Here is a 23836-nt window from a genome sequence, read left to right as displayed (position 1 = left end):
CATTCAGAGAAACGATTCGGTGCGAATCCAAGTCACGTTCTTCTAAATTTGCTTTTAATCAATTTAGACAATCGGCTCGTGTAAAAAAGCGCCTTTATCCGTTTCTCCTTTTGTTTGATTCGCCTCACGACGAATCCAAAATTAGAAAAGAGTTCAAGGGTATCACGATCGACGCGAAAAGAATGCGCAATCTGATTCCAGGGTTCAACAGGATATCATTCTGCTGATGATACTCTAATGTAGGTCTACCTGATCAAATAACACCCGACGACAGCACACGTGCCAGCGTGAAATGATGTCAAATGCACAGGATTAATAATCACGCCATTCCCCGTCGACCTTATAACCACCTATATCCTACAGGAGATTGTCCCGGCCTGTGAGAAGCGACCGATTATTTGTTGTCACCCGGCCAGGCTCGACTAAAAATCAGAGATTTAATTAATGCAAATTTAAAAAACAAATAAATGTGTTTCAGAGTTGAAACAGAAGAAGAGAGAGCTCCAACAGAGTCATAGAAAACGCAACTGGTTGGTTTTTTCCCCCCGGTATTCCCAGTAAACAACGTGGGCGTGAGCGCCGATTTAGCCGATTTAGACCCATTTCATTAATGCGACTCGTCGAGAATTTTGTCAACTTTGAGCTACGGACTGGAACTCTCTTTTTGTACTAAACAATATATTTTTGTTAAAGTTAAGATACCTGTCAGTGTTGTCAATGACTCGGCAGAGATTACGTGGCTTCGCATTGAGAATTATGGTCAAAATAAGGGCGAAAGTGGTTTCACTTCAAATTGAAAAGTTGCAAACAGTTTAACCAGAGACAACATTGTTTTAACGCTCTGAGGAGCAATTCGCACTGCTTCAGCCGACCAATAAATAGCGGCGCAAAAGTCGAGTTAAACCATCAGTTACTTTTGAGTATCTCGTCCCACTAGCAGCAGCAGAAAGCCAGCAGCGCCAAATTCAAATCTCTTTCCGGATTCTTATTTATTCAACTTGCAAAAATGAAATTCTTCGTCGTATTCGTTGCTGTTATTGGTAACTTTAACTGAATAATTATTAATTTAGCTTCTATCGCCGAAATCTTAATAAAGCAATCAATAATAATTATTTTTTTTTTTTAATTTGCAGTTGCTGTGTACGCAGCTGAGGAGCAGGACAGCTCATACACCCGGGTAAGTTCAACACGACTGTTCACTCACTCCCAGTTAAAAACGGAAAATTGATTGGATTGAATAGGACAAGCGTGGATTTGCCAGCGGCGGATATGGTTCCTCATCTGGTGGATCGAGCCACGGAAGTGGATCCAGCGGATACGGAAGCGGAGCTGGTGGAGCTGCAGCCATCGCCCAGCAGGCGGCCAACCAGGCCAAAGCGGCCCAAAATGCCCAGGCTGGCGCTGCTGCCCAAGCCGCCCAACAAGCGACCGCACAACTTGCCGCACAGGCCACTCAAGCCGCCCAGCAGGCCCAGGCTGTTGTAGCTGCTAAACAAGCCCAGGCCGCACAGGTTTGTATAAAGCAACTAACAGTCATCCAAATCTCGATTCTTTAGTGGTTCTTGGTTTCAGATCTCCCAAGCCGCTCAAGCCGCCCAGGCCGCCGCTCAAGCTGAAGCTTCATTGGCCGCTCAAGTTTCTCAGGCCGCCCAGGCCGTCGAGGCAACCAATGTCCAAGCTCTCCAACAGGCCCAGGCACTTGCCTCGGTACCCATTCACTTTTGTTTTTCTAAAAATTGGAGGGATGACTTACTTGGTTATGAATAGGCTGCCGCTGCCGCTCGTGCTCACGCTGCCACTTCCTCCTCTGCCCTCCAGGCCGTCCAGGCTGTTGTCAGTGCCCAGTCCCAGATGGCATCTCAGGTAAAAGTCAAATTTGCTCATTTTAAAAATTGTTAAAAACATTTTTAAAGTGCGACGAATACTAACGATGTAATGTGATGGTAACCGGTCCAGGCTCAGTCCAACGCCCAGCACTTGGCAGCCAAACAACAGGCCTCACTGGCCGACCTCGCCGCTGCCCAGCAAGCCGCCAACAAGGCGTATGCCGCAGCTCAGGCCGCTCAAGCCTTTGGATCCGGAAGCTACAGCAGTTCTAGTTCCAGCAGCAGCAGCAGCAGCCACTACGGCGGAAGTTCCAGCGGAAGCTCGAGCAGCAGCTACGGTGGCACCTCCGGTGCACGCACTCTCCCCATCTTGTGTGGTGGCAACGGAATTTGCTAACTCTAAAGAAATAAGACGACAAATTACTTGATCTGCACAGATGATGATTTCGAGTCGGAGACACGGAAACGTTGATCGTTTCCGTTGACTTCCGCATTCCCCTATAATATGATCCACATTGATTTTCCCAATATTTAGCAACATAGCCCTATTGATTAGTTGATGGCCACAAACATTGATACACAATCCGACGTTCATTGTTTGATTCGATTGTCAGAAATAATAAAAATAGAAATAATAAAACAATGCGAGCGTTTGTTAATTGCACCATCTAAAAATAAAATACCACACATAATCGAACGACTTGCAACTGGTTCTCGACTTTGGTGAACGACAAAATCGCCTCCTTATTGGGAACGTTTGTTCCGATTCGAGTTCGGTCGGCTGTTATAGCCTTGGGGATGGATTAGACAGATATGTACATGTGGAAGGACAGACCATAGAACCTTCAAACGGCAGCGGCCGTCATTCAAAGGCGACAAACACACAACAACAACAGGCTGGCCCCCAACTCTTGTTCTACTGGTGTCGCACCACAATCACTCTTATCGCATTGGACGCTGTTAAGGGCCCCCATATATTTGTTCCCCTTTGGAGCTAGCAGCTAGCAGACAGACACATGGCGATCTGGGCAATCCATTATTCTGGCCGATATTCGATGGGCGCTTTTGGGTTGCTTGTCCGTCGTCTTGTGTGCCCGTAACACTTTGTCGAGTCAGAAGAGTATACGGCGATGGCAATCTCTTCTCCTTGAAACGGCGATGAATTCTGAATTGTGTCGACTGGGCCAAAAAAGAAGCAGGTCCGATACATCAGCCATGTGGGCGCTGCTGCTGCTCATCAGATTTCCCGATCGCCTCCATACAGAATGAAAAAGAGAGTTCGCCAGCTCGTCGGCTTTGGCGGAGTATAGAAAGAAAGAGAGAGAGAGTCTATTTGGGACTGGTGGAGAAAATGGCCGGCATATCGAAATTTGCATGAAGCGATAAAAACCAAAATTCTCTCCTGCAGCAGCATCTTCTTCGACTCCATCCCCAGTCGTAAAAATGTCACTGGGCCATAGCGTTCGGATGCAACGAGGCTCCCCCCTCATCCTCGATAGGAAAACTTTCGCCTTTGGCTTCAGCGGCCAAACCCGCAACGTCTCGGCCAAAAGACAACAACAACAACAACATGGAAAATAAATTCCATTTTGGCGCAGTGCAGAGAAGAAGGAAAAGGGCGTCAGAACGGCCTCATATCTCGTCGAATCGTTTGGCGACCCACATTGGCGCAACTTACAAGATCCATCCGTGCGGATTGCGCCAACGCAAATGAAAACGTTTCAATCGGAGCGTTCCAGTGCCTCAGCTTTCCTTGAGATAAACAAAAGATGTTGTACATTTACAAAAGATTCAAATTCTCCTCCTTTTTGGTTAGATGGGTTTAGTGTTTCATCCGCCCCTTTTTAGGTAGAGAGACTATTGAAAGTGAACTGATTCAACGTCTCCGGGTGAAGAAGGGCAACAGCGATAAGGTGGGGCTCATCACGCACAGGCGAAGAAGAAGAAGAAAAAACATTCGGCCGTGACTTGGTTTTGATCTTTTTTTCTTTTGGCAACAGCCGGCCGACATAGACATATTCGGTCGGGAGGAGGAGAATCTAAATAAATTAACTGAATTTTTTTTTCTTTTGTTAAATGACGTCATTGAGAATTTATCACATCGAACCAAACGGGAGATAAAACACTGTTGTTGCGCCAACGTGCGATAAATTGAGATTTTTGATCAATTCCTCTTTACGCCAGTCAGCCAGCCAGCAAGCATGTGGCAGGATGCGACTGAATTTCCTTTGGCCAGATAAAAGACAACCAACAGCAACAAAAGGCACGTCAAGATAAGCCTCGGCGATTTCTTCAAAAAGGGCAGGAAAAAATATAGTAGACGTACACCACCACCAAACCAACGGTAAAGATGCCAAATGCAAGAGTCACGACGTCAACGATTTTCGAGCTCACTTTCTCCTTCAAAATCAACTTTTCTCCTTGGCAAATGATTATGCTCTTGCGGAAAGAAATTTTAATATACACCATAGCGCCAGTTGTATAGTTAAAAAGAAGAAATAAAACTCAATTCAATCAATTTGCTTTTTTCGAAAAATGTGATGCAATGAAATAAAAATTGAGTTGTTTTGCCATAAACAAGATAAGAAACAAGATGATTTTCGACTAATTGTTTCGCTGTGATTCCTAAAATCCTAAATGTGTTGAAAAATCTGTACGTAGATCTGAGTGTTTAAGTTACTTCACCAACGAAATCACCAAGTGACTTTTGACATGAATGATGTTGGATAAGAAAACCCTGATATTTCTCAAATGATGCCTTCAACATTTCCTTCTAATTGGGCTAAATTCGACCATGAAGGCCTCAGCCTGGCCTTTTACAAGAAAAATAAAACTATGACCATGTCCTGAGTCTGCCTCTGCCAGCTTTTTACACTATGAAATAATTCACACTCGAGTATACAAAATTAAGACACACATACCTGCCGAAAGAGTAGAATGTCGTCCCAAACTATTTCCTTATCGGTATTATGTATGGATTTCTAGTTACTTTCTCGCACTCTCAAATTTCACAAAAGAAAAAGACGTTCCCATGTGTCATTCGCTAAATTGTCGTCTGCAATGAGGAATGGACTGAATTTGCATTTGACCATTTGCCAGATTGCAAAAATGAGTTGAAAAGTAAATCCAAATTTAATTTTATTATCGAGTTTTTATTGAATTTGTACCTAATATTCAATAAAAATAAAAATAAATAAATGGAATAAAACCAGATAATACAATAAAACTAGGTAATTGGCAAAAATGTGTCCAAAGCCATTGTATAAATGATATTAACCGCCGAACAAATCTCTTTTATTTCCGGAGGACTGACCTATGGTGAACAATAGAATATAAACGACCAAACCCCAAAATAATTTGTTTAAAGGATGGCAGTGCGTCCACGTCTATGGCATCAAATGATGTATCGACTTTTGTTTTTTGAGGACGATTCTTGGGTGTCGGCTTTCTGTACTGGCCAAGTATTTGTTGATTCAGGACGCGCGTCCACTGGTCGTTATGCAATCGGGAAATTCCTCGATGTGTACGTGCCGTATTGTCCCGCACCGTTATCGGTCCCAGGTGAAAGTGTCATCACGGCCATTTAATACTAGTCTGAACGCCTCTTTGCTGCTCGACCTCGCGGTGAAATACAAAAATCGAACCGAAATCAAATCCGATGTGATGAGATGCCGAGATTACACACAGGCACGTCGCAAATCAAAAATCGTGAGTCGGTCGTGGCGAGTGAAGATGAGATGTTGATCGAATCAAACATGAAGATGTAAAGTCATAACACAATAGGCGTAGGCAAGGATGAATAAACATGTCGTGCAGTTAAGAAAATGAAACGAGGAGAATCTGCTGAGAAGGGAAGAGTTGATGACAGGACAATGTCGTCGTTCATTCCATTCCCGCGTATATAAAGACGATGATTTACGGCTCAACATTCGACAATCGCATTCGTTTTCTTGCTCATCCGGACACGAGTGAAAAATGTCTCTCCAGTTTTTCTTCTTATTCTCCATCGTCGCCTGCTGCTGCGACTGGCCGACACTGACGGTACTGTAAGATTAAATCCAAATTCCATTTGATTGTCATTACAATTTAGTTTAGAACGATTCCAAGAAGAAAGGCTGGACTCGATTGTGTTTTGAGTTTAGTTCCGAGAAGTTGATGCCATTCAAAACTGAATTTCGGGCGAGATTCAATTCCCCGAAGATGTTTGTATCAAAGTTTTGAATAAAAAGAGAAAATGGCGGTTTTTAAAATCTCGCCAACTCATTGAAATTGCAAATGGGGGACTTGTCCGATGAACTTTACGGATTGTATACGGCCGGCTCGTTACTTTTGTCCGCCCGGAGAAAACGAGCGCGTCTCCAACTGAGCGGCAGAACGACGACGACGACATGGCACAGACGGGCCAAAGAGAGAAGAAGGAAGGAACAAGTTGCTGGGCTTTAATACGATTCAGTCACAAAACGGCGGTCACTTTGAATGTAGAAAGTTTCGTTCACATTATATCAATATTCAGTTAAAATGATGGTAGTCGTCAACAGTCGTGGCCAATCAGATTTTCTCTCATTTTCTCTTCTTTGTTAATTGTCGACTCGTTTGCCAATTTCTATTCGACTTTGATTGTTATTATTCGACTGTTAGAATGCCGAGCCTTACGGATTTAGCGCAGCCACAAAGGAAATTCCGGTCGGCAACGGCAACTTTATTTCGGCTTCGTCCAGTTCGTTCGGGACGGGATCGGTCAGCGCTGCAGCAGCGGCCAGCAGCTCGTTTGCCGGTTTGACTCAAGATCAAATCGACGGTCAGTTGGCTGGTCTCCGTACAGGTGAGATGATTAGCATAAATAATGTGCGTTACATGGCCTTGAGGACCGAAGACGATCCTGCAACTGCTCGCCGTGACACCATCATTCTCGTCCAAGTCGCCGGGCAGAGCGATGCAAGTCTCAACAGCGGCGACAGTTACACTGCGGCCATTTCACATTTGAACGGCCGCGTCCCTGATGAATCGACGACGGGCAACCGAGTCGGCCATTACAATAGCGCACCTTCTTCCATCAGCGACAACCGAGCCAACGTAAATTTTACAAAGTCTAGCCGTTTCTTTTCTTGTTGTTGTTGTTGTAATGACATCCCGTCCGGTTTTGATTGCGTCAAGCAGATTATCGGCGACGAAACGTCCGTTGGCTCGTCCTCCGCACCTTATTCGCCCGCCATCATCCGGCAAGAGACTAACGCGGTAAACTTGAAATTAAATCAGTGGGGAAGAGGAGACTCTCTGTGAGCGAGTCGAATCGATCGGATTCATTTTCTCTGCGGTTTTGAACGGATGTAGGTCGCGGGCGCATCGGTTAATGGCGGCGCGGGCGTGAATGATCCATCGTCTTCGTCTTCTTATTCTTCTCCAGCAGAGTGGATGGCCGGCAACGTCGACCGCCAAAGCGTGAGTAGAGAGAGAGAGTGCAATCAAAAAGTCTCGTCGTCTTATTTTTCCCTTTTCGTCCGCGCCTTATTTTCCGATTCCTCCTCTTCTTCTCTATCAATAAATAAATTTGTTTTGTCTGTTACGTCTGAATGTGGGCTCGCCATTTTCTTCTATGCTAATCACACGCACGTATATCTTATACCAATGCCGCCAAAAAAATTCATTCTGATCGCCTCTGGGGGCCTGGTACAGTCGACTGATGCTGGACGGGATCGTTCATCGTCGTCCTATTCTTCGGCCGGCAGAATCCGCCCCAATGTGAGTCGCGTGCCATTTCTTCTGATGATTTGTCCGTATTGATGAGACGCGTTTCGTTGTCACACAGAATGGCCACGAAGAAAAATGGGATTACTCCAAGTCGATCCCGGGAGTGGCCGGACGAGATTACCCGATCCTGTCCGCCGTAGTTCCCACTTCTTTCAGCTGCAACGGGAGGAAAGATGGAGGTTATTACGCCGACGTCGAATCTGCCTGTCAGGTAATCTGGAAATCAATTTAAAAAAAGGGGGAAAACACTTTCGGTTACGGCGTGTTTCATCATCATCTTCTGTTTCATCTTTTTATTTTTATGTTTTTTACCTCATTTCATTATTAATTGCTTCTTCTTCTTCTTCTCGAATATATGTGTGTCCAGTCGACACACACACACACCTCTTCCACTACTAGTTAATAAATATGACAGAGCCAAGGCGAACACATTAATGTATAAAAGGATAGAGAGAGAGAAAATGAAAAGAAAAGGAGATAGCCGGATGATTGACTGCTCCAAAGTGAAAGTCTGTGTAGAGTTTCTTCGTCTCTTCTCCTTTCTTGGGTTTCAATCCTGAAACATGATGATGAATTGGTCGCGATATTCATTTTCTTTCTTTCTTTCTTTCAACCTCCCTCCATTTTGATTCCCTTATAACATCTTCTTGGCTGGGTTGATTGCAATCAGTTTGGGAGCGCATCATCTCAAGCGGGATCTTCAATTTGTTATTCCATTAAATCGAGAAAATGCTGTTGTTGCTCTTATCTCTCTCTCTTTATCCATTTGCCTGCACAGGTTTACCACGTTTGCGCCTTGGACAAGACATTCTCGTTTCTATGCCCGAACGGGACCATCTTCGACCAGCGCGTCTTCGTTTGCCGCTGGTGGCACAATGTCGATTGCGCATCTTCGGCCAAGTATTACAATCTCAACGACCTGATTGGCATCTCGCCTGCCACCCAACAGCCAGCCGTTAGAAATCCCATCCATTTTCCATCGGCTACTTCTTACGAGCCAGCAGCAGCAGCGCCGACTAAACTTGTCGTCCAGCAGCAGCAGCCAATCCAGTCCAGCACCACCGGCGTGTCGCAAAAACCGCTGAAACAAATTTATGGGCCCCCACCTTCTTCGGCAGTCCTTCAGTCCGTTTTGATCGAGGAGGCAATCCGACGTCCGTCAAGTGGACTGAAAGCTCCGGCGATTCAACCGACGGCCTCGTCCGCCTACTAAAAAAACAAGAAGAAAAAGAAGACATATAGAAAATTATACAATCACAATCATATAGTATAGTAGTAGTGCCTCTCTGCTTATTCCACATTTTGTCTGTAAATGGTGATGGCCAGCTGCAGCCTGTCCAGCAACCTTGGCCAGCTGGAAACGATTTGCACATTCGCATTTTTATATCGCCGTAATAAAAACAGCAGCCGCTGATCTGAATGAGCCAGTTGCGATGGGATTTTTTCTTTTCGTACTAGCTGCTGGCCTATACTACGTCTAGTGAAAGCGCGTGTCTATATACCTTAGATAACTACTTTGCATCTTCTTCTTTGACTCACTTTATGACCGTTTCTCCCGAGTCCAAGGCCGGCCTTGGCCACCAGCAGGACGGACGGATGGCTGGACAGGTTTTTGTATATCTTTCAGTTCAACTCGGCCACATCATCCTATTAATAAGCTGCGAAATGAACTCGGCATCACAAAAACTGAATAGACTCCCCATCAGACTGGGCTGCACAAGAATACCACCGGCGGGGAGAGACGGACTAAAAAGTCGTATTTAGTCGAGAGGCGTGTTCCATCCATAGCTTATGCAAAAGAGCTTCGTGAATGAGCGATGAGAATCAATAGAAACATTTTCGTTGTAAACCAACAGACTCATTTAATCCTGCATCAGAGTTTTTCTTTCTTTTGTTTTTGTAAGAATTTCTTTGTCGTCCATTTCGTCTAAGGCTGGAAAGAAAAGCCGATGGGATTCCGTCGGTGGCCGCCGACGTCATCGCTGAGCCCTTGTTTGGTTTGAAATGTTTTCTTGTTTTCGATAGTTTGACGTTCCTTTCGCACTTGTAACGACACGACGTCGGCCATCAGTCGGCGGGAAAATAAAACAATCGGCGATCGTCCAAGGCTTGTACCGTCCGCTTTTGGTTAATAAAGTGGAAAGATGAAGGAAATGCAGAGGAGAAACGGACGCCAAAAAGGCCGGAGGCATCCTCAAACTATAAAGAGAGAAAAAAAGTCGATAAAAATAGGCGATCGTCATCATCTTATTATTAGAATCAAATTCTTTTTATTCCGACTGTTAGGCACATCCTGGTTGCAAGTCGATTTCGTGCGGCTATTTCGGTACTACGCCAGGCATTTCCCAAATAAAATAAAAAATTTAGGCGAAGAAAAGAAAAGACACGACGACGACGACATTTCATCAGTTGGAGCGGAGAAAGTGCGCGGCTCAACCGAAAAATGTTTGCGGGAGGTCACGCCCGTTAGACGCCAAAAGGTCACAAAACGACAACAGGGACGGCCATAAAAATGTACAGAATAAAAACATTTTCCCAAAAACATTTAAAAAGGCCGCAATATCACCCGCTCGTTTTTTGTTGTTGTTTGTTGTTTGGTGATAAAAAATACAAAAAAAAATCCCGCGTTCATTTTTGTAAACGAAAATTTTTTTTTTCGGGTCGCAGAGAGAAAAAGGGAAACTGAAATGAATAATTGGGCGGCGGGTTGACATTCTTTTTTTTGGGTGGCAGATTATTCGTTATCTATTATTCTTCCAAAGGGGGGAGAAGGATTTGACGATGTCACGGGACGAATAAAAGTAGCGCGCGGGAAAACGACAGCTCGACACCAGCAGCGACAAATATTTCGGGATCCGGCGTGAATAAAAAAAAAAGCAAACGACGCAAGAGCGAGCGAGCGAGAGACAGAGATGGAATAATAAAGCTATTGAGGACACACAACATTTTTTTTTGCTAACCCCCCACATATTTTTTAAATATTTAGTTTGACCAACTTTTTTTTCTATCCTCTTGTGCGCAAACGGCCGAGCCCAAAATAAATGAATTTCACGTTTAGCGAAATTCTGAATTTGGCTGTTGTTACACACCACCACCATGTATTTAGTAGTTGGATGGTTGTCTGGCGTGTGTCCGTTTTATTCCAGGAATTGTTCCTATTCTGCACAAGAAAAAAGAAAACGCCTTGGAAATCGATAAAAATAAACTGAAACAAACACCCGACGTCGACACGAGACAAGACAAAGGCGACAGTAAAAGGATTGATCCTCACCTTTAGGCGGGAGATCAAAGATCGTCCGATAAATCAGGACGAAAACAGCGGACTGTCGTTGCATAACATTTTACTCTTGATTCGCCATCTCGTCGCCTTGGTAACCCAATCACGGCCGACCAGTCACTTTCCAAATTGCGACCCAAAAGATCGGAATTGAATTTCGCTCGTCTGCCATTTGCTTTTTCCAACTTTACGATCGACTTTTGGAGGCCACCAATTGCAACTCTGGGCGGATAGATTTGGCGTGTGATGTATGATTTGGCGAGACCATTTCATGTGTTGTGTTATACGACACTAATATATCAGATGGGAAATCCATTTTCTGTCGCTCTCGGTGAGACGACGCGTCGGCCCATTGCCTATATTCACGACGGATATTACATGGGCCGGCGTCTGAGTTGTTTTTGTGTTTGGGGTCTCACGCTGGGAGATTATTGGGGAGGAGGAAAAAGGAGGAGAACTGAATGCGCGTACGCACCTTTTTGACTCTTGATTTCTTTTCTCCGCATCCGCAGGGCAGAAGAAGAGGCTCCCCGTTTGAGCGTGTGAGTCTCTGTGGGTTTGTGTGTTTGTCGGTCGGTCGGACGGTAGGTCGGAGGAGGTGGGCACACACACGAGAGGAACTTTCCCCTTCGTTCATTGGCGGGATCATTCACACATGCCGTCCGTTTGCCCGTGCCGAGATGTTGTGATTCGCCTTTTTCTTTTCGGATCCCGACCGCCTATATAAAGACCAGCTCCGCCACTTGGATGAGCACACACAACTCTCCAGCTCTTCTGTGATAACCCATCCCGAAGAGACAAATACTCTCCCAGTCCCGGATTTTGAATTTTGAAAATATCAAAATGAAGTGGATCATCGCATCAGTTTTTGTCTTACTCGTCGCAGCATTCCAGGCTGGCGCTCAACGTCCTGTAAGTTCTAAATTTCCACAAATTTCTAATTGATTTAAGTTGATTAAACAATTGAATTGATATATAGGAGCGTGACATTAGTCTTCACCTGGGCGGTGGCCATCACCACGACGATCACCACGGACATGGGGTCAAACAAGTCGGCGCTTCAGCCTCGGCCTCGGCCGTCGTTGAGACGAGAAAAGGTTACGGCAAGGACATCCCGCAGCCGCCGCTGGCCATCGACCTGAAACCGTTGGAAAAAGACGAGCCGGTCAAAGAGAAGGAGCAACAGCAGCCCAGTCTAGAGTATCTGCCACCGGTGGTCGAAGCGGTCAAGGAAGAGACTCCCAAGGGCTACCCCAGAGAGAACCCGCCCAATCCTCTGAAGCTGGACCCTCAGGCCGCCACCAAAGTGGAGGTGCGCGTCGACAGCTCAACGGTCGCTCCGATGATGATGATGGGCGGCGAAATTCCCGGCAACGCTGGCACCGACTACCCCATTTTCGACACCATTCCCGAGACCAAGTTCAACTGCAACGATCAGCCCACCGGTGGTTATTACGCTGACGTCGATGAAGGACGTTGCCAGGTATATCAACCCGGTTCCTTCCTCACCCATTTTGGGCGTCCAGTCGCAATTGGAAATATCTGAAAAACAAATTAAAAAAGTAATCAAAATCACAATTAATATATGGGGATATCCGTATTGTTTTCCAGGTATTCCACGTGTGCCACGACGGCCGCAAATTCTCCTTCCTCTGCCCCAACGGCACAATCTTCGACCAGAAGGTTTTCGTCTGCAACTGGTATTTCAATGTGGACTGCGCCGCCTCCAAGGACTTTTACGACCTCAACGCCCAGATCGGCGTCGTTCCCGACAAGGCCGAAAAGTCAGCAGCCGAGCAGTTGGCGGTGGCTCCGTCAGTCGTCGACACGCAACAGGTGGATAGTCCCAATCAAAACTACCTGCCACCAACACCGGCCAAAGAAACCGTCAAGGTTGAACCGCCCACCTCATCTTATTTACCACCCAACGTGGCACCCAACGCCGTCGAGGCTCTTTCCAACGGCATCATCACGGCCGATCCACCCGCCCAGAGTTACTTACCACCCCAGTAGATCGAACGCGGGACAACGAGAGCAATTAATCACTACAGCACAAGTTAATATCCACCCAATGTATCCCAGCAATACTCTCTAATTACTAATCTAGACCGAGGCATCGGGTTCCGCGTGTACATTTGACATCGTCAAAACGTCCCCCCCCCTTTTTCGAGCTTTTCATTTGTGAATTTTTTTGACACAACACAAATTATTAATAACCACCGGATTTTGTTAATTCGAAAGTGACTTGACCGAAAAGCCCACGACCCATTGTGTACACACTACATATGATACCATATTATTATATCTATTCGTTTCGTGATGGCGCCAAAATACAATTTCTTTGCGTTCAACTTTTCACTCGTGAATTTTTTTTAAAATTTAGCGCGCCGCCAATTGCGCAAGTTGTTGCGTCTGCTGTCGAAGAAAGCTCATTAGCATGGATTAAAATAACAAGGAAAGAAAAAGGAAAAAGAACTTTCTCTTTATATAATATCTGCGGCGAGAGAGTTGGGATGGGATCATCTTCATCTCACGGCCGGGAACCCATCCAACGCGGATACGGCACGACGCTTAATATTTTCGGTTTCTCCCGACGGCCACTTAACGGGCCATCAGGAGAGGAGAAATTCACCTGCGGCTTAATGATGATGCTTGCCCCGGCCATGCCATGTCCCACCTGGACATGGGCGCTAGACACGGCACACGAGATTATTCTCGTGTTGTGTACCTACACGTTGTTTGTGTGTGTGAGTGGCTCATCATCGAAGTTCGGCAAACGGACCAACATATCGAAAGAGAAAAAAGAGAAAAACAAGTTACGCATACGATTAACAGCCGAGTCAAATGCACGAACGGAGAAAGCGGAGTCCCGACGTCCGTTTTCTCTAGCTCGCTCTTCTCCCGCAGCCAAGAAAAACAACAACAACACGATCAACGACACCATCAACAACAACAACAACAATTGCTCGCAACTCATCCATCAGACACGGACTCATCCAAGAGACGCTCAACTGTCATACCAGGAATGTAATAGATTCTTTTTACTTGATATTCTGATGGGGCCGTTTTGTACCGGCTGACCACCTGCATTGGACGCACGTACACAATACTGCACTTCATTTATTTGATGAAATTCGACACACTTGTTTTGTCTTTTCCTGCTGTTGTAATTGATCGTACACGATACCTCAATTTCAACTGATTGCAAATGCTGCTGATTGAAAGTGGCAAACGGGATTGGTCTGTGGTCAATTAATTCGGTTTTAAATATTCCGCAATGGGTTTTATAAAAAGGAAAGGCATTCGAGAGAAGGACATTTGGAGGACTTGCAGAGGTTACATCTTACGAAATTGGACTATCGCTAGTTGATATCGCCAATGACGACATCGCTCCGTGCATACCAGCGATCAAATTTATACTTTTAAACAACGAAATAAAACTAAATTCCATAAATAAATTACTAGTCTCCAGTGAATAGAAAAAACCTGTACGTAGTTCTGATGAAGTTAGTTTTAGTTGTTTCACCAGCGAGAACCACCAAGTGACTTTTGACATGAATGATGTTGGACAAGAAAAACCCTGATATTACTCAAATGATACCTTCATCATTATCTTCTAATTCGACTAAATTTGGCTATAAAACAATAAAAGTCTCAGCCTGGCCTCTTAGAAGAAAACAAGCTCATGTCAGTGTTTGTGTCTGCCAGCTTTTTACAATACAAAATAATTCACACTCGGATTTACCAAATTAAGACATACATACCTGCCAAAATAGTAGAATATCGTTGTGAAGTATTTCTTCTAGGTTGTATCGATGATTTTTGATATTTTCTCGCACTCTTTAAAAATTAAAGAAAGAAAAAGACGTTCCATATGTCGTTGGCTAAATTGTAGTCTGCAATCTGTCACGTCTGCAATTGGCCATTTGCCAGATTGCGAAATGGATCAAAATTAGAATTAATTGTTTTTATTATCGTCCAAAGTTTTTATTGAATTTGTCTTGAAAAGAAAAACAAATATTTTCTATTAGCTGACCACCTGCATTGGACACACGTACGCCATGACTACACCCAATTTATTTAATCCAATTCTATATGCAGTTGTTTTGTCTTTTTCCTGCTGTTGTAATTGATCGTACACGATACCTCAATTTCAACTGATTGGAAATGGTGATTCAAAGTGACAAAACGGGATTGGTCAGTGGTTAGCTCTTTGTTTATTCTTTTCGTTTGTTTTTGTTTCCGAAATCACTTTTGAAATGGGAGCGACATTGGACAAGGACATTTGGAGGACTTGCAGGGGTTACACCTTACGAAATTGGACAATCTTTTGTTGATATCGCTCTGACCAATGACGCCATCGTTACGTGCATACATGGAACAGATACACGCGTGCCCATTTATTCTAATGCGATTCTCTTCTCCGCAGTCATCTTCACAGTTGGCGAGTTTCACCATGTTTGCGGTCACACCATCTTTGTATCATCTTCATTGAAATTCAGTTGGCACTACAACAGCGCTCAGAGCTGATTCCAAGTGAATGCCAAAATGATGTCCCGGACAAATCTGATTCCATACTGTGATTCGGCCAGCAACTAATCTCGCACGCTCCCATGTCCTTGCGCTATTGGCTAATCTAATTCTACCTGACAGGTTATTGGGTCCCACGATGACAATCGGCAACTTGAATAATAAAATCCATTTTAATTTGGAGGGGAAAAAAAGGAACACGTTTGATTTTTGGTTCAATCTCCAAATGAAAATAAAAATCTGGTTTCCTTTTTCTTTCCAGAAAATAACAAAAAAAGTAGCGGCTTGACCGAATTTGGAGAGAATCCCGACGTTGTTCCAACTGTTGGTCAATTCTGGCAAACACCAATAGTTGACTGTGGCCAACTTCATCATCAAATTTGAATTTGGCGGGGTTTTTTAATTGCCCCCTTCGTGCGGGGAAAAAACTTGACGACTTTTGGGTCGTAAAAAATGTAACTGACGTCGTTTCATTGTTCCTTTACCGGTTGTTCCATCATCTAACCGCGGCCCGTCAAACACAGAGTAATATTGGTGCAAATTTCACTTGCAGTCATCAACGAAGCGAAACGACTCCCGTCTTCTTATACACTTGTGTATATCATTATTGAGACCCGAATATGGATCGGCATCCAGGTGGCCCAACTCCACATGGAGCGGATGAGAACCCATAGAATAATAATCAGCTGATTTTTACGAGGCGTTCGAGTGCATTATATTTTCAAAATAAAAAAGGGGCGAAAGAAAAAAAGGAGGAACAGGACAAGACACTGTTAAAGGTGTGGGTTTGCACATGTGACGTCAAAAATGTAAATGCGGCAACATAAAAATGGGCACTGATAAATGCAGAGAACCGAAAAAAAAAGGAAAATGTTTCGTTGGAATTTTTTCCGTTAGTAGACGTGGGTGCTGTAAAGCGGAGACCAAATAGGCTGCTGCTTGGGAGCCTTGGGGCGAACGACGTGATGCAGTTTCTTGAATGGGGTCTGATGCAGCTGGACGGGTGTGGCCTGCTGGACGGTCGCGTAGCGCATTCCGTAAGTTTGCCCGTGCTTCTTCCGGATGGGAGCGGCGGCCGGAATAAAACGGGTAGCAGCGTATGCTGTTGGCTGGTAGTGTTGCATTGGTTGCTGTGGCTGGTAGTGGCCTTGGCGACGATGTTGGTTGTAAACGAAAGTTGGCGGAGCGTTACCCACTAATGCCCCATAGGTGGGCACGAATTTGTGGACTCGTAAACCGTAAGGGGTGGCAGCGACCGAGTCGATGGAGCGGGCCGTTCCTTGGCGGACCGACATGGGGTAATAATCTGTTTGAGGAGATACAATGGCGGCTGGTTGGTGGACGAAAAACGGCCCAGTTGCTACTTGGTGGCTGTAAATAACTGGAACCGGTTCAGCCACAATCACGCTGCTGGCATAAGTCTCCGGAAGAGTGCTGCTGCCTTCATCGGCGTTCACTGACTGCTGCTGGTAGACGAGTTCCGCATTTCCCTGGGTCGGCTCAACTTCCTTGGATTCTTTGACAGCATTTTCAACCTCTACAGCCTGGGCATTCCAGCTCGAGGTCTCACGTAGTACATCGGCCCGAACTTGCTGCTGGCCGGGTGTTTCTTCAAGGCCGGCTACTTTCGACGATTCACCTTCAGCTGCTGCCGGAATAGCAGGGTCGGCAACGGAAACGAGAGTTTCGCCGATATAAACATCAGCAGGGGCGTCGACCGGAATGCCGTCCGACACTTGAATCGGCGTGGGCTCGGCGGAATCTTGGACGATGTCGTCAGCCGCCGACGGACCAACAGGTTCCACCACCACAGCAGCTGCTGGATCGTTGACTTCGAGACTGATGCTTTCAAGATTCTGCTGGATGACGGGGATGATCAGGTCTCCTTCCGGAATAATCCGCTCGACCTCCTCCTCGGCTGCTGGAGTGTCTAGAATCGTTTGTTTTGTGTGTTGGGAGACTGGCGGAATGTCTGCCGGAAGGGCTCCATCAATCGTTCCAGGGAAATCTTCTTCTTGATTCTGTACATCTGTCACGATGAGTTTTCCAGATGGAATGTCTTGGTCGTCGGTTTCCACTTTTCCTGCCGGCGGAATAGATTGGGTGGTGGTGGTGGTGGGTTCCTCCGTCACGACCGTCGATGGCGCAACGGTCGTCGTCAATTTATTCTTGTTGAAGGTGTTGAACAAGGCGGTGACGGGATTGGTCAGATTTTGCACCGACGACGATATCAATTGAGTTAAAGGAGCCGTGAAATTCTTGACGTTGCCCAGAGCGGATTGAGTCAATGTGCTCAAGGATCTTTCCTTTTCAGATTCGGATTCAGTCGGAGCATCGGCATTTTTGGGCTGGATCGTTTCTTCTTCGACTACGGATTTAAAAGAATATTCTTCTTCTTCTTCGTGGGCGGTTTCATCCGACTGAGGAATACTTTTCGATTCGATCGTTTCTTCCGGCGACTTGGCCGTCTCATCGGCTTGGACTGGCACGTCGGAAGGTTCGTCGGACTCGACAAAAGTCTTGGACTCGATCGTTTCCTCGACCTGGACTGATGATTCTTCCGGTGCGGATTCAACAGCGGACAAATCGACGGATGAATCCAGCGATTCGTCTTTCAACATGCGCTCAGAGAATCCAGACGGCTGAGCTTCTAGAGGATCAGCAACTACGTCGTCATCATTTTGATTGGACCTTTTAGTTGGTTCGAAGGTCTCCAAAAGGCTCAAAATGGAATCGGGAACAACATCAGTCGACTGGACTTTGCCGGTTATGACAGCTAGGGGGACAGTTTCCGGCACTTGGTTAATAATGGATTGCTGTTTAGTCGTTTCAACCTGAGCAACGTCGACAAGAGTTTGCTGCGTGTTGCCAAGAGACAGTCTCACTGGCATCAGTCGAGTCGGAGTTGAAAGGCCCTCTGGCAACAGACTTTCAACAACAATTTCCTCAGCACTCTGCTGCTGCCCAGCTGGGGCTTTGACAGGAGCAGCAGCAGCCGAGTTTCCATTACTGGTTGTCGTTGGCACGACGCCAGTTGCCGGACCTAAACTCTGCCACAACCTATCGATGTCGGCTGGGATTTTCTGCGATAAAGACGTTGCAGCAGCAGCGTCCGTCGTCACTGGTGCTGATGGGCTGGCGCTGCCAACCTGCAACCCAACGGGTGTTGATGAATCCTGCTGCTGGCTGGGACGTGAAATAATGAAAGTCTCTCGAGCCGAATCTTGTACGTCTGTTGTCGTCGTCGTCAACGGATTGATAAGACCCGGGACGGCGCTGAGTACGGGCCTGGAGAGGAATGCCGCCGCCGATGGATTGATGGGCGCCGTGGAAACATCTTTTAAAGAGGCTGATGGGAGAGTCGAGTCGGAGGAGGACGTTGCTGGGCCGGCTGGGTTGATCGATCCGGCCGTCTGCTGCTGCTGGCAATCTCCTTCGTAGGTCACTGTCGGATGGAAGCCCATTGCATCAGCTGTGTAATGAACGACTCGCACGCAACCTGTTTGGGGTTTTTTGTTTTACCCAAACACGCAGGACGTACACGTAGAATAAGGTGATGAGCAGATAGAAAGAGAGAGATAGAAAAAAAAGGAGAAATCATTGGAAACATTCCATTCGGCCAACTTTGATCAAAACTATTAAGATATTCCGCGAAACAAATCAATAATTCTTCCGTCATTCTGCGTTGTCTGTATAGATTTCTTTTCTGACTAGTGGCTACGTGCTTCTTCTTTTATGCGAGCTCAAATCGCGACTAAATTGGACATGTCAAAACGGTAACTATTCCGCTATGGGTAAAAATAAGAGAAAGAATTCTGGTGGACGTGATGATAAGCGACAATTCCGCATAGATCTGCCCCTCCCTATCGTACAACTCATCAAGGATACATTAATAAAAGATGAAATACTAATAATAAAGTAAAAGGAGGAAGAAGAAGCCAAGAAATTCCCCCAAAGCCAAACCAGTTCCATGGCTCGGAAGACGCAAGAATGTGCTGTGTGATATCGAGCGGCTCTAAATATTGCCAAATGTCGAGTGGCTCGGCGTGCATCTAGTCACGTAGGACCTTACATTGCTGTAGTAATTGAAGAGTAATGAGATAACAGTAGCCAAAAAGGGGTGGGGGGTTAGAAGAAAAGAAAAAAAGAAAAATGACTAACCATCAGGTTGGAGGACTCGATACATTCCTGTAACGACTCCAGCCGCATCACGAGATTCCGTTTGGCTCTTGTAGTCCCCAGAGTCCTGACTGGCCACGTTGTACCGGAATCGATAAGGAAGCTGCTCCGCATCGCCCTTAATGTACACATCGGGATCATTATTATTATTATAATAAGGAAGGAAGAAAGAAAAGAACCTAAAAACGTGAATACACAAAGAAACGTCTAAAAGATTAATCTGAAAAATGAGTTTACCGTGACGACCCGAGTGTCGGCTATTTTCTCTTCGATTGCACGACCGTAAACCGCGACGCCGAGCAACAGCAACTACCGGGAATAAAGAAATAATTGGGAATTAAACAACAACAAATGAACAGGTTATTTTTTAAAATAAAACGAAAAATAATCACGACTCGAATGAATTTCAAATTTCGGTAAAATGTCAATTTTACCTGGAGGAAGTGGACGAGCTTCATAGGGTCGGTATAGGTGATGCACTGGAACTGGAATACAAAGTTGGTGACCCTCACACTTATTTATAAGGGGGGTAGTTTGGCCCATCCGGACAGAAAAAGTAAAAGGTATTTTTTTTTTTGGGAAAACGAGGTCAGAGTTATTTTTCGACCTTATGACGAGGATTGACAGGTTGACAATCCCCGTCCCCAATCTCTCTCCCAGCCCTGTGCTGCACAGTACACAAGGTAGGTAGGCCGATAGTGGCCGACAAAACAAGACTCGGAGTAGCAGAATACGGAGGGAGATGGGCCAGTGAATGAGAAAAAAGAGGTCAAGGCGTCTGGTGAAAGTGCACAAGCACAGCCAAACACATTACAAACACGAGGATGAGAAAGAGAGAGCAGCGGAATAGGCAGTTCCGCCATCCTCTCGAGTTGTTTTGTGGGAGGAGGGAGAGAGGAAATGAAGATGTTGTGATTGAAAATCACTTTTGTGTCCAGCTACTCTCAATCATCTTCGGTAAAAATTGGTCAAGTTCTCATGTTTTAACCTTTATCAGTATACAACAACAACAAAATTACAAACTGTACATCAGATGGAAAATTATCTTGACACGTTTAGAATTTAGAATAAAAAAAAACAATAAGCAAATTCTTACGTTTTCTTTTCTTTCTTTTCTGTTCTGGTTGTGTTAGGAATATTTGATAAGACCATCAATATTTATATAAGTTCTCGAATGGGGCATTTTGCAAGTTGTCAACTGGACGATCGAAAGGGCAGAGGCATTTTGACTGCCTCCTCGTAGGAAGGCGGAAGTGAGAAATCGATATCGATAAAATGCTGGTCGCCACTACTACTAGTCATCCGGCAGCTCCTTTCGAACAGGACATCTGGGATGATGTTGATGTTGGTGTGGTAAGGGACCGGAGTCGAGACGGTCGACTCGACCACGGAGACTTGAACGACGCTGTCAGAACTGCTGTCACGTGACGAGTCGTCTTTCCCCCGGAAGAATTCCGACTGGCAACAGGCCTTGATGACGACCATCAGTCCCACCAGCATCATAAAACACAACAACACCAGCAACATGCCTGAACCGATCAATACATGGCTCGTTACAAATTTAAAATTCAATTATCATCATCAAACTTGCCTCTGATTACTTACTGTTTTCCGTGAGTAACATCATCGTCAAATCGGGATGAAAGTTAACAAAACCCGTTGAAATCCAACTGCCGACTGTCAACAGCGTCAATCTCCTGTTGAGTTATAGCCGCAATGAACGGACGGATGAGGAGGTGTGTACTTGCGACGTCTGCAGAGTCCCGCGCCCGAACGTGTTCTGACCCGATGGCTGTTGTTTGGCGCCCTGCGTGCAAGTGTAGTGACCGCCAACGAGCAGCAGCAGCAGCAGTGGGCAACTTTCAGTGAACCAGTTTTAGACGGCATCACTGCATGTGCATGGGGTCTTTGAATCCCATTTTTTCTCCTCTTAAAAAGTTAAGGCGGAAGTCTTGGCTGGATCAACAAACACGGGAGCATTGTGTGTACGTGCATGTCTATATAGAGCAAAAGGATGAGATTAAAACAAAAAAGAGTTTAAAATAAAATAAATAACAAAAAAATTATAAAAGAAAACGGCCCTCCCGAAACGACAGTCCCGCAGGCGACGTCTATCGGTGGAAAGCGGTTGGCTGTTTCTACAAGGTTCTATAGGTACGTTGGGAGTGAACTGGATTTTATTTTTATTTTGTTGTCAGATTCCTCCTGTTTAAATGCTGATGCTGTTAGTACAGGCTAGAGAGATTATACATTTTTTCTGGTTTCAGAGTGGACATGCGCTGAACGCGTGTTCCTTTTTTACTCCCGCGGGCGAGACACACTAGACGTCGGTTGCCAATGGTGGAACTGCCCAACTGCCCTTGATAAATGGACAATGTACCCCAAAGGAAACCGGCCATTTTTTTGTTTTCACGAAGAAAAACAAAAAACATTCCACCAGACTCTATAGATTCAGCCAAGTCACTCTATATGATCAACGATCGCTCTCTGCTGATAACGCATGCACAAAAGTACCTACTACAACAGTCTTATAGTACACAACTACACGATGCATTCACGATCAATCAATCGGGTTTCACCTGAAGCGGAAAATTAACTTTTCTCTCTCTCCTATAGTGTCACCTGCAGGAATCATTATTTTCCAAGATTAATCAAAAAGAAATGTTGATGATTGGATGACTGCCCAAACCATTAAGTTTTATAATGTTGAGACGAAGGTCGCTACGAATAAATTCGAAATACTTTCGGGCTATTAAAGAGGGGCAAAAATAAAAAAGGGCAACAATTGGAATTCTTGACTATAATTTACAACAAGAGATTTTTCTATTTCTTCTTTTATTATAGAATCGGCAGAGGTTGTTGAGGCAAAATGAAAGTGAAGCATATCTCGGTGCATTCACCTGAAAAATCTTTTCTTGGCTTGATTTACTTTCGGAATCAATTCTTGACCATTGGCATTTTATTTAAAACAAGAAGAATTCGAAAGCTTCGAAACTTATTGTTTTGTTTTCCATTTTACAAGTTGAATTCAAAACTTGTCTATTGAAAGACTCGACTGTTATTACTTCCTTGATTTATCTCATCGAAGAGAAAATTGTTGTTTTCCTCGAAATATAAAATCTGTCGGAAGTCTAGCATATAAGAAACCTTGGCAGCGGCTCAGCGCGTAGCCCAGCGTCGGTATAGCTCGTCACTACACACGTTGTATATTCTTCCATTTTTGGTCGTGAAAAAAAGCTCATTATTATCACTTTTGCCACATGTAATTCGTAAGCCTTGAGGCTCCCGAAATCCGGTTTTATTCGAAAGCAAACAAGGTAAAGTTCGGTCGGCCAGGTAAACAACAAGTCAGTGAATTTTCAACGTTTAAAACGTAGATGTTTTCAAAATTAAGCTATTTCGTGACGAGTTTCTGCAATCGAACTCGTTGAACTATCCTTGAATTAACTAATGCGTCACTTGGTTTGGCTGGAATCTTTCCATTTCTGGAATGGAATCGTGCGAAGATAAACGTCTAATGATGATGGGCACGCGGTTGTTTATCGAAATACAAGTGAAGGGCTATATAGTCGTGAAAACAAACCCAATTTCGACGATTGCTTAATAATCATTTCAGATATCCCAGCTGAAGGATTAGCGCGAACAAATTATATAAATGCCAAACAGACTAAAAAAGGCCCTGAAAGAATAATGAAACCTTATTATTATTTTAATAAGAATTCAGCATCTCGTTTTTACTTTTTTCTGACCCATGCTTTTCACTTCCTTACTAGACAGTTTTGAACGCATTTTACCCCACCGAAAATCTAAAAAGAATTGGGAGATGTAACAAAAATTGGTACCCCCGGCTGTGCAACAGGCGGGAATGGTTCGGAGAGGTTCTGGCTGGCCGCCATTTTGCTTTTTTGGCAAGTGGCGGGAATGGTTGGAAAAGTCGGAGAGGTAAGGGTAAGAATCTTTTGGCCGCCATTTTGGAGGTGACGTCAACAGAAAAATGGTTTACGTTCAAATTAGTCATTTGATTAGTCAAAATAAATGCATAGGATATTACGACAGAGTATCACACGGCACATGATGCAATTATTCAACAAGTTTCATGAACGACAAAATAAAATAAAAATAATTCGAACCTGTCATAATGGTGAAATGATGCTCGGCTATAACACTGCTGGACTCGTGAAAGATAAAACTGACTGATAACTGTCAGATTATGATTCCCCACCAGTAAAGCCTGCTGTTGTTTTGGTTATAAATTGTAATCGCCTCGCCTTTACAG

General features: G+C 44.8%; 4 protein-coding genes and 1 long non-coding RNA gene across 7 annotated transcripts; 3 read left to right on the top strand and 2 right to left on the bottom strand.

Annotated features, from left to right (window-relative positions):
* Positions 1 to 907: 907 nt before the first annotated feature.
* Positions 908 to 2471, top strand: LOC124191558 (tol-Pal system protein TolA-like). The gene is made up of 6 exons (XM_046584848.1): positions 908 to 1040; positions 1134 to 1177; positions 1242 to 1511; positions 1573 to 1707; positions 1768 to 1863; positions 1957 to 2471. The coding sequence occupies exons 1-6, from the start codon at positions 1007 to 1009 to the stop codon at positions 2221 to 2223; spliced, it is 846 nt and encodes a 281-aa protein (XP_046440804.1). The 5' UTR covers positions 908 to 1006; the 3' UTR covers positions 2224 to 2471.
* A 3120-nt stretch (positions 2472 to 5591) lies between these two features.
* Positions 5592 to 8997, top strand: LOC124191573. Of its 2 annotated transcripts, XM_046584871.1 has the most exons (7): positions 5595 to 5867; positions 6465 to 6899; positions 6984 to 7061; positions 7158 to 7265; positions 7500 to 7565; positions 7633 to 7785; positions 8353 to 8997. In XM_046584871.1, the coding sequence occupies exons 1-7, from the start codon at positions 5802 to 5804 to the stop codon at positions 8785 to 8787; spliced, it is 1341 nt and encodes a 446-aa protein (XP_046440827.1). In that variant the 5' UTR covers positions 5595 to 5801; the 3' UTR covers positions 8788 to 8997. The 2 variants fall into 2 exon arrangements, with proteins under 2 accessions (XP_046440826.1, XP_046440827.1); XM_046584870.1 differs by having other exon boundaries at positions 5592 to 5867; positions 7158 to 7565.
* On the bottom strand, positions 8646 to 11463 carry LOC124191575. The gene is made up of 3 exons (XR_006873481.1): positions 11327 to 11463; positions 9114 to 9773; positions 8646 to 8783 (listed from the first exon to the last, which is right to left on the bottom strand). It is a non-coding gene; the product is annotated as an uncharacterized LOC124191575 (long non-coding RNA).
* On the top strand, positions 11420 to 13202 carry LOC124191574. Its single transcript, XM_046584872.1, has 3 exons — positions 11420 to 11763; positions 11831 to 12334; positions 12463 to 13202. The coding sequence occupies exons 1-3, from the start codon at positions 11695 to 11697 to the stop codon at positions 12862 to 12864; spliced, it is 975 nt and encodes a 324-aa protein (XP_046440828.1). The 5' UTR covers positions 11420 to 11694; the 3' UTR covers positions 12865 to 13202.
* Positions 13203 to 16071: 2869 nt separating this feature from the next.
* On the bottom strand, positions 16072 to 23829 carry LOC124189667 (mucin-5AC-like). 2 transcript variants are annotated; one of them, XM_046582086.1, is made up of 7 exons: positions 23691 to 23829; positions 21166 to 21557; positions 20657 to 21089; positions 19995 to 20548; positions 19798 to 19869; positions 19543 to 19678; positions 16072 to 18880 (listed from the first exon to the last, which is right to left on the bottom strand). In XM_046582086.1, the coding sequence occupies exons 4-7, from the start codon at positions 20016 to 20018 to the stop codon at positions 16275 to 16277; spliced, it is 2838 nt and encodes a 945-aa protein (XP_046438042.1). In that variant the 5' UTR covers positions 20019 to 20548; positions 20657 to 21089; positions 21166 to 21557; positions 23691 to 23829; the 3' UTR covers positions 16072 to 16274. The 2 variants fall into 2 exon arrangements, with proteins under 2 accessions (XP_046438042.1, XP_046438043.1); XM_046582087.1 differs by having other exon boundaries at positions 16072 to 18826.
* Positions 23830 to 23836: the final 7 nt, after the last annotated feature.

The sequence above is a fragment of the Daphnia pulex genome, chromosome 3, assembly GCF_021134715.1.
Source record: "Daphnia pulex isolate KAP4 chromosome 3, ASM2113471v1".
Lineage (NCBI taxonomy): Eukaryota > Metazoa > Arthropoda > Branchiopoda > Diplostraca > Daphniidae > Daphnia > Daphnia pulex.
This window is presented reverse-complemented; position numbering and strand designations above follow the sequence as displayed.

Excerpts from the sequence above, each read along its gene's own strand:
- LOC124189667 (XM_046582086.1), bottom strand. The coding sequence starts at position 20,018 with ATGAAGCTCGTCCACTTCCTCCAG. Across the intron at positions 19,870-19,994 it reads AGCTCGTCCACTTCCTCCAG|TTGCTGTTGCTCGGCGTCGC; the intron begins GTAAAATTGACA and ends TATTCCCGGTAG. Across the intron at positions 19,679-19,797 it reads CCGACACTCGGGTCGTCACG|GGCGATGCGGAGCAGCTTCC; the intron begins GTAAACTCATTT and ends GTGTACATTAAG.
- LOC124191573 (XM_046584870.1), top strand. The coding sequence starts at position 5,802 with ATGTCTCTCCAGTTTTTCTTCTTATTCTCCATCGTCGCCTGCTGCTGC. Across the intron at positions 5,868-6,464 it reads GCGACTGGCCGACACTGACG|AATGCCGAGCCTTACGGATT; the intron begins GTACTGTAAGAT and ends TTCGACTGTTAG. Across the intron at positions 7,786-8,352 it reads ACGTCGAATCTGCCTGTCAG|GTTTACCACGTTTGCGCCTT; the intron begins GTAATCTGGAAA and ends TTGCCTGCACAG.
- LOC124191574 (XM_046584872.1), top strand. The coding sequence starts at position 11,695 with ATGAAGTGGATCATCGCATCAGTTTTTGTCTTACTCGTCGCAGCATTC. Across the intron at positions 11,764-11,830 it reads AGGCTGGCGCTCAACGTCCT|GAGCGTGACATTAGTCTTCA; the intron begins GTAAGTTCTAAA and ends ATTGATATATAG. Across the intron at positions 12,335-12,462 it reads TCGATGAAGGACGTTGCCAG|GTATTCCACGTGTGCCACGA; the intron begins GTATATCAACCC and ends ATTGTTTTCCAG.
- LOC124191558 (XM_046584848.1), top strand. The coding sequence starts at position 1,007 with ATGAAATTCTTCGTCGTATTCGTTGCTGTTATTG. Across the intron at positions 1,178-1,241 it reads AGGACAGCTCATACACCCGG|GACAAGCGTGGATTTGCCAG; the intron begins GTAAGTTCAACA and ends TGGATTGAATAG. Across the intron at positions 1,512-1,572 it reads AACAAGCCCAGGCCGCACAG|ATCTCCCAAGCCGCTCAAGC; the intron begins GTTTGTATAAAG and ends TCTTGGTTTCAG.